The 15988-nt window shown below is 47.9% G+C and overlaps 1 protein-coding gene across 1 annotated transcript in view; it reads left to right on the plus strand.

Moving 5' to 3' along the window:
* The window catches only part of LOC144113474 (bromodomain-containing protein 7-like), a 115761-nt gene that overhangs the window by 54678 nt on the left and 45095 nt on the right, over positions 1–15988 (plus strand). Inside the window, exon 12 of the mRNA XM_077646564.1 lies at positions 4017–4338. Within this exon, the coding sequence (XP_077502690.1) occupies positions 4017–4338 (322 nt within the window). The remainder of the gene's footprint in view (positions 1–4016; positions 4339–15988) is intronic.

A 15988-nucleotide genomic window follows, 5' to 3' on the forward strand; every position in this document is an offset into this window, starting at 1 on the left:
TGAAGCCAACTGAGCTCGTCATGTGAAGCTGAAGGTTCCCCAAGCTTCCCCCAAAACCGGTTTCCCAGTCAAGCACACGTGCACGCAGCACCGCCACTTATCTCCTTACTTTCAGAACAGACCCTGTACTTTTCTATGGATGCAGTGACATTGAAGCATTTTATTGCGTTGGACTGCTCAAATTATTTACACATTTTACACGTTTTCTGTATGAAACTTCCATTTTGCACAATCCTTATGTCATATTGAGATGTAACATACAGGAATGGCTTGGGGCCATAGTAGTACATGTTATACAACACTTGGACTGCTGGCATTTAGGCAGGACCAGGCATCTACAATGCAAAATTGAAAGATTTGAGCGAAAATATCTTCTACGGAAGTCCGTCTGGTTGGGTTCTTGAGATAGTTATTTTTTTTTTCTCTCAAAATTGAAAGAACTCCACTGCTGGAGCTACCCTATTTACTCGTGTACTTTGCCCACCCCCGCTGTACCAGACCACCAGCATGCTCGCAGGTGTGCTTGAAGCAGCCTTGGGAAGATAGACATGGCCGCGTCGCCGCGTGAGATTCCCGGATCGCTTTCGCTGGCAGTCACTTTCCAGGATGAGCAACTCCAGTAATCTCTGACATGCACCAAAATCTCAAACTACTGAACTGTTTGCTGTTGGGCTTGCCGCCAATCAGCCCGGCCGCGCATGCATGGGCGCCATTTTATCACTTTTTATCTCTATTTGCTTCTGAGTGCTGGCTTTGCTGTTTTATTCTTGCGTATCTATTGCTTTGAGCTGCAGACCTGCCGTTATGCCATTCTACGGGGAATTACATAACGTGAGGCAGGGTGGGAGGATGTCATATATTTGGAGTCACTTTTTTTTGGCCAGCATAAGGTGCAGTGTATATTGTGCATTACGACCTTTGTAGAATTTTTAGGACGTGTTCGCGAAATCTCCGCATGATTTGAGCACCCCCCTTTTGAAGCATTAATTTAAAGAGAAAAAGTGTGCAGATTATGCGAGTGAATATGGTATACAGTCGAATACGGATATCTCGAACTCGAAGGGGATCGCGAATTAATTCGATATATTAAAAATTCGATATAAAAAAAATACAGGCCCAGGGACTTTACCTGTGGCGGACGATGACCTACTGATCGGAGCATTCAAGAATGACAACTATTTTCGCACACACGACGCAACGTAATGCTTTATTTGCGTGAAAAAAAATCGCTTATGTTGGTCTGCTTCTTCGCCTTGCAAATGAAATTAAAGACGCCAACCTCGATCTTATCGAGGCTGTTCAGGTGCGAAAGCCCGGTTCCTTCCATGTCGCTGCAACAACGGCGAATCAAGCTGAACACGGCCGCCACTTCAGCAGCGGAGTACGAGCGTGTAGCCGCCCCCTCGTCCGGACGATCTTCGTCGCCACTCGAGCTGTCGGCCTGGGTCCCTGCGACTGCAGCTACAATGTCCTCGTCGGCGAGGCTCGCAACAGCCTGAACATTGCTGTCAACGTTCACAAAATCGTCAGCAGACACTTCGGCTGGAACGGCAGCCGGGAAAAGAGACGACAACTTGCGAAATGCGTTGTCCATGCGCTCGTTGTCGCCGTCGCCGTCTTCGCAGGTTTCGGGAAGTTTGGCCGTCACAAGGCCTGCCTTCCGGAAGCAGTTGGCCACGGTATCCTGTTTCAAGTCTCTCCAGGCGCCCATCATCATTTGAATGGCCCCCAACAGGTCAACCTTAAGCTCGGTGCCCATGCGGAGGTTCACCAAAGCCTATCAATGAGTCGCCTCCTGTAGCCGACTTTGAACGACTTAATGATGCCCTGGTCGAGCGGCTGCAACTTCGCTGTCGTGTTCGCCGGTAGCAACTTGAGCGCGATGTTTTCGAGCTCGCAGGTGGTGTGATGGGCCGAGCAATTATCGACGAGAAGGCAAGCGTGACGCCCCGACTTGCCATTTCGGCGTCCCACGCTTGCAGCCATTCTGTAAACAGCTGACGTGTCATCCACGCCTTCTTATTGAAGGCGTAGCGAACGGGGAGCTGGTTACAGTTTTTGAAGCAGCGCGGTGCCCTTGCTTTGCCGATCACAAAGGGCTGGAGCTTTTGAGAGCCATCCATGTTAGCAGCGAGCAGAACGCTCACGCGGACTTTGCTCATCTTGGCCCCGTGACACGTGCTGCCCCGGACGTCGAGCGTCTTGCTGGGCAGCATCTGCCAAAACAACCCGGTCTCGTCGGCGTTGAAGATTTCCGCGGGTGAAAACTTCGCGCAAATTTCCAGCCATTCCTTCGAAATCCACTGCTGGATATCCTGGCTGATGACGGCTCCACTTTCCCCAGAAATGGTTTTGCCAACTATCTTATGGCGGTTCTTAAACCTCTGCAGCCACCCTGTGTTGTCGGCGAAGTTGTCATCACCGAGTGCAGTGGCAAACCATTTGGCTTTAGTCATTAGCATTGGGCCATCCACCGGAATGTTCTTAGCCCGCACCTCTAAAAACCACGCATAGAGAGCCTTTTCAACTTTCTCGTGGGCAAGAGCGCGCACACGACAAGCTCCCGACGTTCGTTGCTCCGCCGCTTTCGACTTTATGTCCGCCTTGTTTTTTAACAAAGTGCTTAGAGTGCTCCGAGGAATCCCGAAGTCGTCTGCCACCGTCGCACTTTTCTCGCCTGCCTCAACACGCTGAATGGCTTTCAGCTTTGTCGCAAAGTCCAGGTTCTTGCGCTTCTTGACGCTGCTTGTGCTTGCTGCAGCCATTGCTTCCGCGTCAGCTCACCACGATCCAGTCACACGTGCCGTGAGACGCACGCAAAACAATAATGAACACGAAACACAAGAACGCGCACAAAACAAGAATTCACGTGCGCAGCCTCCGCCAACAAAGCGCTCGCGATGGCCACCTCCGAGGGCGACAGCGACGTACGAAAGGCACGAGCTGTGGTTGGCTGAGCAAAACTCGTGAAAAAGCAACAAGAAAAAAGAAAGGCAAAAGGAGGAGGCCGCCGGCGCCTTCGTTCCTGGCTACCTTTTCCGAGTCGATCACTATGGTTACGCGGGGGAAGGATGAGGGACATTGGAAGAGAGAAAAAAAAAAAGCTGTTCCGCAAGTCGGAGAGCGTGCGCAGTGGGAGTACAGTCCGAGCCTCCCTCCCCCTCGCTCTCACATTTTCCGAGCCTTTCGGGGGAGGCGCGGAGCTCGCGGGTGCAGCGAGTGCCGAGATCGCGCGGCGTTCTTTATATCCAATGGCGGGTAAAAATATCGTTCGATATAAACGTACGAATTTCTATACCTTTACACAGAATTTTCAAGGGGATAATTTACGAGTTCGATACAGGCAATAATTTGATATATGTGGGTTCGATATATCCGTGTTCGACTGTATTGGCATTTATCTATTGTACTTTTAAAATTGTGTAATCATGCTCCGTAGCAGCAAGAATTTGACCCTGAAAACTGCCACCTAGTGGACACTTGTGTGTAATAACACATACCAGTCCTATGCATATGCTTTACTTTCCTTTCACACTTCACATAAGGCTTTTATTCCTGGGTTCTTGATCCCAGAGGAAACTAAGGGCAGTGGATTGAGGGTTTAATCTCCTGAAAGTCTCAGCCTTTGAGTAAGGCTTGATGTTGAGACTTAGTTTTCTTAATTTGCATTACGTGTCAGAAATTTGTTCCGAGTCTCTTTGAGCACATTGATATGTCTTGCATATCTGTTGATGAGAGCGTATAAAATGCCAATAATTTGTTCTTATGAAGGCGTGAAAGAATATAAAAAAAAATCTTGTCACCAAACTTGAAATCGTTACCTTATGCAGAGTATGGTTCCTTTTTATTTTTGTTTTGTAAATGTGACTTTTTTTAATTCTTATTTTCTCTTTATTGAAGTACTGCTAGATTTGATGGTGTGGTGCTAAATGTTGTTCAGTGTTGGCTGTTTCTTTGTCCATGGTTTTCACAATATGAAAAGGCAGCATTGATGGAATCTTTTTTCTGCTTTCCAGCATCGCAATGGAATAGTGCCTGAAGAAAAGGACCTTGCTTCTTTCACAAATCATGCTGAAGTTGAAGAAGTGGAAGTAGAACAACCGGAACCAAAGTGCAGCGACAGTAGGCCATCTGACTCCTTTTATTCTCTCAATGACCTCGCTGCAGACTCAACAGTAGTGGACAGCAACCATGCAAGCCTACCACAAATTCACCAGAGTTTTACAGAACGGGACCTTGTGCTTGGGAATACACATGAGGTCCATGAGCATCATGATCACCATGAGCATCACGAACATCATGAACACCATGATCGTCATGATCACCTGCATCAAACAGGTATATCTAAAAAAAAAATAAGGGGACAAGCCTCAGGAAAGGGGCGAGCCTCAGGAAAGGGGCGAGCCTCAGGAAAGGGGCGAGCATCAGGAAAGGGGCGAGCCTAATGAAGGGGGCAAGCTTTGGGCTGGTGATTTTGGTTACTGCTATGAAATCTTGATAGAGCAGCAAAGGCTCATGCAAAACATCAGGTGATTAATAAAATTTTTCCTGCTCTGGTAATTTACATGCAAGTTATGTTGGATAGATGGAGCCAGCACTTATTGATCCCCCTAATACCGTATTTACTCGCGTAATCCTCGCACTTTTTTTCCCTGAAAATCAACGCGAAGTTTGGGGGTGCGATAATTATGCGGGGAAAATTTTCAAGCAAATGTTTCGGAGTGTTAAATGCAAAGATGAATGGGTACAAGATCAGGATTGTCAGGTCCGCAATTGTAAATATAACGAAAACATTACTTTCAAGCGTAACTTACCTTTGTTATGAAAGTACAGGGTGAACGTAAGCTCAAGCTGCTAAAGCACTTTATTTGCCGTGCGCAACCTCCACGTCACTACTCGCGTTGCGTACGTCCTGCAGGCAATTCTACTCTTCATCAGAGTCCGTGTCGACACTGGAATCGATGGTTTCTTCATCTTCCGATGCTTCTTCGTCGTCCCACACCAGGTGGTCCTCGGTTGCATCCAGGGCATTCGAAATTCCTGTTTTTTTGAAGCTTCTGGCCACCATGTTTACATCAGTCATCCCCATGCCTCTGATACCCAGCTGCAAAGCAGCTCCACGGACGGTCTTTTGATCTTGCCGCCCGGCGTCGGAGCATGTTCACCTTCGGCCATCCATTCTGCGTACAGCCTCCGGACGTTATCTTTAAATGGCTTGTTCAAAGATACGTCAAGAGGCTGTAGCATTGATGTGAGGCCGCCGGGTATAACAGCCAGGTCTGTGCGCAGTTCCTTGAACTTCACCCGAACCGACTCTTGAAGATGGCCCCGAAAGCTATCAAGCACGAGGAGCGACGGAAAAAGAAGCGCTCCCGGTCACCGCCCCCACACAGTCTTCACCCAGTCCACCATAAGGTCCGCGGTCATCCACCTCTTTTCTTGGACGCGCACGTGTATACCAGGGGGGGGCTTTCCTTTCGGGAGGGTCTTCCGCTTGAAAATGATGTACGGTGGGAGCTTCCGCCCGTCCGCCGTCACGCCTAGCATGACCGTGCACCTCTGTTTTTCGGCACCTGTAGTCCTGACTTGCACAGTCCAAGCGCCTGTCTGTTCGACTGTCCTGCTGCTGGGCATATCGAAATTCAGCGGAGTTTGGTCTGCGTTCCCTATCCGGGAGAGCAAGAAGTTTTTCTCCTGCCGGATCCTGATAACGAATCGATGGAAGTCCACTATTTTCTCTTCATAGGCTGCGGGCAGGCACTGTCGAAGCGTCGTTAGCCTCCTGAGCGAGAGTCCATTTCGCCGCATAAATCGTGTGGCCCACCCGTTACTAGCGCGGAAGTCTTGCACCGGGATGCCCTCCTTTCTTACGATTACGAGCGCCTGGTTCCGTATCAAATCAATCAATACAGCACACCCATCCGCTCGTCGAGCCTTGATATATTCCAGTAAAGAGGATTCGACGGCAGGAAATTTCCCAGTCTTCGGTCCACGGAAGGCCCGGCGCGTCTTACTAGTCGTCTTGAGTTCGTCGTGCTGCCGTCTCCATCACCGGACGCAAAACTCGTTGACGCCGAAGTGTCTGCTGGCGGCGCGGTTGCCATGTTCCAACGCATACTCAATAGCTTTTAGCTTAAAAGCAGCTGTGTAGCTTGTGTAGCGTCCCATGGCGAAGCGGCACAAAGAGCACGGTGCAACACGCAAACGAGGCAGACGAGGCCTACGAGACACCGGAGAGCTGGAGACACCTTCGCAAAATGGCGTAGCGGTGGTGAGTGGATGAGCGGTAGCGGCGGTGGCAGCGGATGATAGCCCAGTACCACCGCCTAGTAGCACGCGCGCCCAACCATGGCAGTTAGTTGTGGCCGCAGTCAATAGATGGCGATCGCTACGACAAGCAGATGGCTGACGGCAGTAATTTTGGGGGTGCGATGATTATGCGGGGAAAAAAAAAATTTCCAGTTTTTGATAGCCAATGTGGGGGGTGCGAGCATTACGCGAGTGCCGAGTAAATACGGTACCTAGAATTATGGTATTGAATGCAGCCACTTCTATACAAAGTGGTTGCTTCTTTGTAGTGTGTCTCAGCTCGAGTCCAAGACTTAGTCTTTCTAGTGTACATTGTTACGTGACGCTAGTTGGCACTTTAGTCCACCCATATAAACACCATGACAATGGCAGCTTGTGTTCCATGCACTTAATTCACCTCTGTACTACCATGTTTTGTGTGTGCTGCTCTTGTGATTGCAAGTGCACAGTTTTCTTTTATGGTCCAGGTATCATAGTAACCAAAAGAAACTGAGCCTACAGTGCCTAAGCTCAAGTAAAAGGGCCAGAAGTACACACCGGAGACAGGGACGCAGGGGAAACAGGACAAACAGAAGACAGGTTTAAAATTGATGTCCTGGCTTCTTCTTAGTCTGTCTTCAGTTGATGCTTGTGCTGTTACTCTTGTTACTTGAATAATGAATCAGCAAGCCCACAAACGTTGCGCATAGTAGCTGAACTATATGTAGTTGAATGTGGCTGCTGCAGAGTACAAGGGACAAGTGTTTCTGGCACTGCATAATTTTGAAGCTGGCAGAAAAAATAAGTTCAACTTGGTGTCACATGTGAGGCTTTATTTTTAATTGGAAATATTGTTCGGTTTAGTAAGGCTTTCTGATGGGCTAGTCTTTCCATGCCACCCACGTTTTATTTTTTTAATTAGCGGCAGTGATGTCTTTTGTGCTGTGCAAGCAAAGGACTAGGACCCCAGTTGGTCCAAGTTTCAGTTTGGCTTACCTCGCATTGCAAAAGCCCTATAGTGGCAGCTGGCCTAATTGTAGAAGCGATTGGTGCAACACAGTAAAAGATGCCAGCACTGAATTGCTGCTTTATAGGGTGAAGGTGTTTTCGTTATGTTGTAAAGTTGCCAATGAAGTCTCTGTGAATTGGATGCACCGACGACGTTATTGCATCTATGCCTGCAAGTGAAGGTTCATTGACACTGCATTTGACCTTCGTTTCACTGTGGTTGTGAAGTAGTTTGTACTATATAGGGCATAGTGTTCGGTTAGATTCCGAAGACTGTGCCAGTTGAAAGTAACAGTGCATCATGTCATGTATCAAATGGTTGCAGGCTGTGTTTATTTTTTGTCAAGATTTAAAACTACGATCTTTTTAAGGAAACAATTGTAAAATCTCATATTTGTACTATTCAGACAAGTTGTGCTCTTCGTTTCAGGGAGTAGTACAGATCCCAGTCTCATGTGTAGCATCATGCTGATTATCTTGTCCCTTGGCAACAGTAGCACTTATCACATTCTCTCTCTCATCTTCAGTGGTTTGCCTTCAAGTTTTTCTATTATTTTTTTTCAAGCTCTTGGAGTAACAGCTAACCGTTTAAGTTGAGTCGCATTGTTGGGGCTTTGCTCGTGCTGTAGCTCAAGAGATAGTAGTGGTGTTTATGGGCAGTACGTTGAGTGCAACGTAGACAGCGTTGCAAGAGTATTTTTGTCCGCCTGCCCATCTACATGGGTGGCTTCAGCATCCCGGATCTTGAAGTTATGTACCGTGTATTGGCTTTAAGTGCCATGTGGGACCTTCGTACCGAGGAAGGGCACTCGCTTTGATGGGAAAATCGCGTCGCTTCTTTGAGTTATCAAATTGGAAAGTTCCTGCGGCTGAAAAGTCGCCAGCTTTCTATACATTTGTCGTGAGATCCTTACATTTTCTTGAAGGTATGATTCCTGATTGTGATTTGAAAGAATTGTCCGCGAGTGAAACTTGAGACCCTGAACGTAGACCAGCGCAGGAAAGTGCGCAAAAGACGAAAACAAAGAATAATTGGCTCTCTACCCGCTGATGTATCCAATTTTACCTGGCTTCGCGAATGGGAAGCGTTACCCACAGCTGACCGCCTTGCGGCGTTGGGCGTGGCGCGCTCCGCCTAATGTCCGCAATGCGGTCAAGTGTGGCGTGACATTTCAGAAGCAAGTGACCTCCATCTTGAAAGTTACCTATGTCACCTTTTAAGAGATTCAAAAACGGTGATGTTCTTAGTTGCATTAGGTTTCAGGTTTTTCAGGTTTCAGGTTCAAAAGAGCAGTGCTGAGACCTGTTGTTTTATTTGTGTGGTCACTCAAGAGTAAAGCAAGCTTGTAGTTCCTCTTTCTGCGTCTTGCTTTCAGTTGTTACTGCTTTCACCATTTTCTTGACATTTACGAATTGTTTGGTATTTTCGATGCGTTGGGGCCACAATGGTATCGCTGTGCATTTTTATTTCATTTAGTGATGAACAGAGATTGGCATCCTCACAAGGGCGTCCTCACCCTCACCTCATGAGGATTTCACTCGGTGTGGTGTGGGTGAGTGAGGATGAGTGCATAAAAATTCATGAGGAGAGGGTGAGGGAGAAAGACATGGTTAGGTGAGGGCGAGGGAGGAAAGACGATGAGATGAGGGTGAGCCCAAACCGTACTCCGGGTTAACGTTTTTTGTCTGTGCAGCCCGTTATGAATTCCCGTTTTAAAGCGCTACTTCTTAGGGTGAAGATTCCCGGGGAAGACGTAGTTTCTGCAGTCTGGAGGTACACGAGGCGAACACGAAACGTCGGTGCCGTACACCTTCTCTGTCACCGCGATGTACTACACCACTGGCAATACCATGCCAAAAACAGCGCTCTTCTAACTCAAAAAGCCTAGTTTTAAAAATTGCATAAAGTCTTAAATGAAATACCCTGTATAGTGCACAACAAGGAGGCACTGGCCATGCGGGTGGCCGCTGGTCCAACGGGAACCGTAGTTCCGCAGTCAACATTTTCATGAGACCCGAGTCTGTCGGATGATCAGGATTTACAGTAAAACACGTAGAAGTTATACGTAGTATGGCTGTTGAATTCCCAAGTTCTAAGACATCTTTCCCGGAATGAAGTCCGATTTCAGCTCAGTGAGGTTTCAAATAACTGGCTGCAGTGCAAAAAATGCTTCTACGAAATTCCACGGTCAAATCAAAGCCTGTTGGCGGCGTTGGTGTGGATTTTTGTTATTCATACTGCGAGTATTCCAGTACAGTCATATCTTCTATTTTATATTTTCGCTTGAGTTGCGGTATAGGGGAGTGGTGCGGCAGTGTGGTGGGCAAAACCAACTACTGTAATCTTACCATGGAAATTAAGAAGTAGCTTAACCACCTTGGTCTGAATCATCGCTTGCTCCACCTTGCATTGTACGATGTGCTAAAAAAGAAAAAGTTGTTCTGGTCTCCAAATTACAGGAACATTTCTTGGTTTATTCCTGTCCCTAGTGAAGCGTGTGACCATGCATGTAATCAGGCACCGGATTTATAAACCAAATTCTTGCAGGCAATTGGTAGGGAATTGACACTCAGCATTTGGGTAATGCGTAGATGTGCAAGCAAAAAAATCATGGGTGGTTTAGTTTGGGGTTAATCACGAATTATCATGCGCTAGCGCCATTTTATGGTGTCTTCGACTGGTCGCTCCCGTGATCTGGTTACGATTTGGCAGAGTGGGAGCCGCGCTTGCTCTGAGAGCGTAGCGAGACTGGTCAAGCTGAATGGTCAGCGAGTTTTTAGAGCGGAAGCGCAGGAAGCAGAGGGAGGACGTAACTTCTGGAACCACGACGCGGCGCCGCTGCTGGCGTCAACAACAGTCTGCATCCACGGCCGGTCTCGAGGGGGGCGAAGAAGAAAAGCGCGCGCTCCCCTCGAGACTGGCCATGCTGCATCACGGTCGCCGCATAGCCTGTATCGATCGCTACCCCGGCTCTCCGTCCCACGGGACGCTCATTTTTTGAACATCGCCTAGTGGATAGCACTGTCGTCCTCGTCTGAGCTGCTGCTGGAATCGCTGTTGTCATGTGACAGCAACACAGACTGCGTTCCTAGCGTAGTTATCCCGCGTCTCTTGGGCATTTTTCCTCACACAGCGCGGCTCCCTCAGAACACAACGCAGCAAGGATGCTACATTAACTTCGTGTAAAGCCTACGCTTGCTTCTGCCTACGCGTTGAGGACGCCAAGGCCTCGTACTGCTTTCGCGAAATGGCGGAAGTGGCTCTGTCACGTGAACTCATCTCGGAGCCGCTCCGACTTTTTTATCGGAGCCCGTCAGAGCGCTGTGAGCTGGAGGCGAGTGCCCAGAAAGAACCAGCAGAATGTAGTCAGAGTGGCCGGTTTCGACCAGCCGAATGTGCGGTCTCCTCTCAGAGCGCTCTAGAGTGATCTAAAGCGACCAGTCGAAGACACCATTAAAATGACTGTTAGTGAGGGTGAGGGAGGGCCGACGATGTGAGGTCGAGGGAAGGCCAGCAAATTTTTTGAAGTGAGGGAGGGCTGGATAACTTTTCAAAATGAGGGCGAGGGTGAGGGAGGGCCATGGATTCAAAAATGAGGGGGAGGGAGGGAAAATGAGGGCATTTGCCCACCTCTGGCCATGAATGTTTGCTTTATGCTGTAAAACTGTAGTCCACTGTCGTTCCTTGTACCGAGCAGCGAGATGTGCATCCTTTTGTGCCAAGAGAAAGTAGAATTTTTTATTTCTTTATCTTTATTTGTACATACTGCAGCCCCTACAGGGGCTATCGCAGGTGTGGACATATACATTCAAAAACTAAAGACATGGTAGCAAAAAATTAAAACATCAAAGTTGATTACATAGGGAAAATTGCACAAATTAGGAGCATGGGTGCAGTAAATGAAGAAATTACGAATCAGTTATGGCCTGTATAAATTTGTCTATAGGGAGGGAACGCACTGGACTGGGCAATGTATTCCAGTGTTCGATGGTGCACGGAAAGAAACTGTATTTAAACACATTAGTGCGAGCAAAGGTGAAAAATTACGATTATGATAACTTCTTGTTGATGATGGTATGGCACTCGTGATGTACCTGTCGCTTGAGAGTCGATAGTGCGAATTAATGACAGAGTGCAGAAATTTTAACGATTCTAGTTGCCGGCGAGTAGCGAGGGCAGTTATTTGCAATGATTTGAGGGAAGAAGAGGGCGAAAAATCACTGCGATATTTATTACATATGAAGCGAACTAATTTGTGAGAGCTATGTTGTTCCTGCGTTCTTCCAAGCAGCTTCCAAGCAGGCTTGGAAGAACGCAAATATAATCTTAATTCATAAGAAAGAAGATGCCAGACTTGAAAAATTAGACCAATCAGCTTACTGTCCGTTGCCTACAAGGTGTTTACTAAGGTAATCGCTAATAGAGTCAGGGCAACCTTAGACTTTAGTCAACCAAATGATCAGGCAGGCTTTCGTAAAGAAAGGATATTCCACAATAGATCATATTCACACTATCAATCAGATGATAGAGAAATGCAAGAATATAACCAACCCCTATATATGGCCTTCATTGATTATGAGAAAGCATTTGACTGAGTGGAAACCTCAGCAGTCATACAGGCATTGTGGAATCGGGCTGTAGATGAGCCTTATATCAAAATACTGGAAGATATATATAGGAACTGTATAGCTACCATAGTCCTCCATAAAGTCAGCAATAAAATTCCAATAAGGAAAGGCGTCGGGCAAGGTGTTATAGCCTGCCAAGGTGTGAGGTTCTGGCAGATTGATACAAGAGGCTTTCAAGTCAGATTTGTGAAATGACTTCTAGCAGCGGTATGCTCGGAAGTCATCCATTTTCTGTTGCCACTGCTGATGTGTTGATGCAGATGAGACTAAATTTCAGTAATGATAGAAAAGGCTTCTGTAGAGCAGCAAGCTCTCACCACCTGTTACTTTAGTTTGCCAAATATGCACTCACTGATTGTACTGCAGGCACACAAGGCAGCACTTGAGACATCTAGTTTTGAGTTGAAAAAATTTACTGCACAAATAACAGGGTTACATACAGCAATGAAATGAGTGCATTCAATTTCTGTTAATACAGTGACAGTCGGTCAGTCTGGACTGTAGGAAGACGTGACAGGTGCCCATGCTTTTTTTAGGAGGAGAAAATGCTGTTAGGCAAGGATAGTTTCAATTATACCAAACTGCCCATGAGTAGATTACAGGGCGTACTGATCATGCAGAAGGTGGCAACAGGGGAATTTTAGTGTTTTGTGGCCTGTGCCCGCAGACTCGGCTTGAACTGGGTGCATTACAAGAGTATCGTGTGCCAAACCCTCGGACAATCAGACGCAAACGAAAAGAGATGCATTGATGTGCTTTGACAGAGCAAGAAAAAGTGGCATCTGCCTTCATTAAAACTAGAGTTGTGGGGATTACCTTTTACATCCACTGCTTAGCTATTTACCTCTTTCACACACAGAAATACCGTGCAACTGGCCAGCGTTGTACTGTTGGCTATTGTTGGTCTGCACTCCAGCAGCTTTGTGATCTTGTCCGGCTTTGCCTTTAACAGGCGCATCTTCTAGCTTCTACAATGAAGCGCTGTTTTATTGAGACAGCCATGGTGGCAAAAAAGATGTCCTAGAATTCCGACCCCCTGGGGCTGAAGTGGAAGCTTTCCTTTGACTCCTGGAACAGTTCATTGCTAACAAACGGAATACCAATGGGACTTCACTAAAAATATCACAAATTCATTGATGGAGTGCCACCTTCCAGACATTAGTACAGTAAAACCTCATGAAATCTATGTCACTGGGATCACGAAAAATATTTGATTAACTGGCTTCTCGAATTAACCAAGCACAGCAAAAAAAAAAAATCGAACTTGAACCTATATTGGGCACACTTACCGCATAAAAGTCTACCCCCCTCCCCTCCCCACCCTTTCAATTCGTAGCCCCTAAGTTGACTCCAAATCCAAGTCGACGCACGCACCGTCCCCTCACCCCCCTTCTCTCCCTCCATCCACATTGGCCCGCCCCTGCACTTTGTTTTGTAGTTCCCTGCGGGATGGAATCGTGATGCGTGTGAAACCCAAAGCAATAAGCACTTAAGGATGCGATCACAAGGACAGCAGTCAAGCCAGTGGAGATCAAGAGCAAAAAACTGCGCTCCATCTTGTCTTCCATACTTGCTTGCAGCCCGATTGACTATAGTGGCAAACCGAACTGCAAACCGACCTGCAGCTTCGGATTGCAGCGCGACACGTCTCTTGAGATTTTCAGAAATTCGCTTTCGCGCTAAGATCGCTCGTCCGAGGAAGTGACCTTCAATGCAAACGAAACAGTTAAATGGCACACAATTAAAATTTTCTTCAGCGGGACCGATTTGCATCGATTAACTTTTTTTTGATGCCTGGAGCTCCATGCATCCTGCCTTAAACAGATGCCGGCACGGGGCATTTACTACCCGCCACTAGTTCAAAACTACCTCAGGCCGACCCCCCAGTATCGCATGGTTATTTTCTGAAGAAATGTCGACTACTTGTGAGGTGCACAAAAGATCCTCGGAGGATTTGTGAACGCGGTGCGTCAACAGTGGTGCGTCGGACAGCGGAGCGCTGCGCGTGCCAGTCCAGCGTTGTGCGTGTGCGCGTGTGAAGGGTGTGTGCGAGGCGACGGCGACAAAGAGCGTGGTGAGCACGAGGAGCGGAGAGCTGACGTGTCAGAAGACCGAGGTGTAAAAGAAGACAGAGCACCGGAGATCGTGTCATTCAAGCGTGGAGGTGGCAGCCGTTGGACGTTAGGTCCGTACTGCCGTGACCTCCCTTGGATCACCGACGCAAGCCTACTGCGTTCCTTGCAAGCGTGGAGGTAGGCAGCCGATGGACTGAGGGTCCATGCTGCCAAAAGGCACTCTTGGATAGCCTACTTGAAGCCTCCGGCGTTTCGTGACGCTGTAGACGAGACCTGGCTACGGTTTTCCTGCCGCTGCCAAGTTCTTCGGGCTGTTGACTGAAGACCACTGGCGTCTTCTTGCAGTTTTCTCTGCTCTTAATACCACCTGGCTCTCTTTCGCCGCTTCCTTGACGCAACGCCAGTGACATGTTGCAGTTCATCAGCCAGCGTCCGCCCTGTCTGCAAGGCATTCCAGTTTCACCTGGGACGCTCAGGACCTGGTGAACTCTTTCCTCTTATTCTGTAGTGTTGTACGCGTGTTGAGTGTGTGTTTTTCTTGTTTTCGTGTCTGTTTCTTATTAGCCCCTTTTCCTTTAAATTATAAACACTGCTTCGTTTTGTTTTGTTTGATCTCTTTGTTCTCGTTCTCTTGTTCGAACCTGCATGCGATAGTGTTCCCCTCCGGAAAGTCGGGGACGCGTTACCAATTCGCGACACTTGGTGCCCGCGCGACAGGACGAAGCTGTTTTTTTTTTTTCCTTTTCTGGGGATCCGTAAAAAGAAACGATGGCAACACTAAAGTATTTGGTCGAGTTGGTTGAACGCATGGGGTTGAAAGACGCCGAGCTGCGCACGTGAGTGGCTGCCGAGCAAGAGAGGGAACGTGCAGCACGTGCGGCCGAACGCGAGCACGCCAAGGTGCAAGCAGAGGCTGAAGAGCATAAAGCACAAGCCGAACGCAAGCATGCGAAGGCACAGGCAGAGGCTGAAGAGTGTAAAGCACAAGCCGAACCCGAGCATGCAAAATCACTAGCAGAGGGTGAAGAGCGTAGACTGCAGCTCCAGTTAAGGCTCGCAGAAGCTGGTGGGGGTAATCGAGAACTCGCACCGGGGCCCTGAGCAGCAGTTAGCCCTCACAAATTTATCCCGCCTTTCGGCGATCGCAGGGATGACTTGAATGCATACCTCAAGCGTTTTGAGCTTATCGCAGAAGGGCACAGCTGGCCCAAGGAAAAATGGGCTACAGCACTGAGTATGTCTTTTACTGGTGTGTTCGGTTGATTGTCCTCAGCAGATTCAACGGATTGTGATAAGGCAAAACTAGCCCTGCTCCAACATTTTCGGTTTTTAGCAGAGGGTTATCGCGAAAGGTTTCGTGAATGTAAGCCGCTTGATAAAGAAGCAGGCAAGCAATACGCAGCACGCTTGCTCAGTCTTTCTGATCAATGGGTCGAGATATCGGGAATGGCCGCAACGCACAATGATTCACGTGACTTGGTGGTGGCCGAACAGTTCATGAGGAACTGTCATAGTCGTCTGGCGATTTTCCTTCGAGAAAGAGAGTGCAAGACGCTGGACAAAATGGCTAAGGCAGCAGGCAACTTTCTAGAGGCCCAGTGGCAAAGAAACTTGTCTTCGTTCAAAGAATTGTTCAAGGTGGGCATTCCGAGAGAGAAGGATGTACCATCAAGTAGAGAGTCAGAAAGGTGTCTCATTTATAACTGACCTGGACATAAGGCTGCCGGCTGTCGTTCTAAGCCGAAACAGCTTTATTGCGTTTATTGTCGAAAAACGGCATGATGTAAGCTCCTGCTCAAGAAAGCACGAAAACCCGATGCAGTCGTCCTGTTGTGTTCAGCCAGAGAGTGTTGCGCATCAAACTGTGTCCAAAACAGCAGATAGGCTTGAACTAGCTGAAGATAAGGTGGTGGTCGGACTTGTCTGGAAAAAGCCTGCAGACGCCCAACACATGCCTGTACTAGAGGGAGAGCTCCGATGCCTGCTTG

The sequence above is a fragment of the Amblyomma americanum genome, chromosome 1 (assembly GCF_052857255.1).
Source record: "Amblyomma americanum isolate KBUSLIRL-KWMA chromosome 1, ASM5285725v1, whole genome shotgun sequence".
Lineage (NCBI taxonomy): Eukaryota > Metazoa > Arthropoda > Arachnida > Ixodida > Ixodidae > Amblyomma > Amblyomma americanum.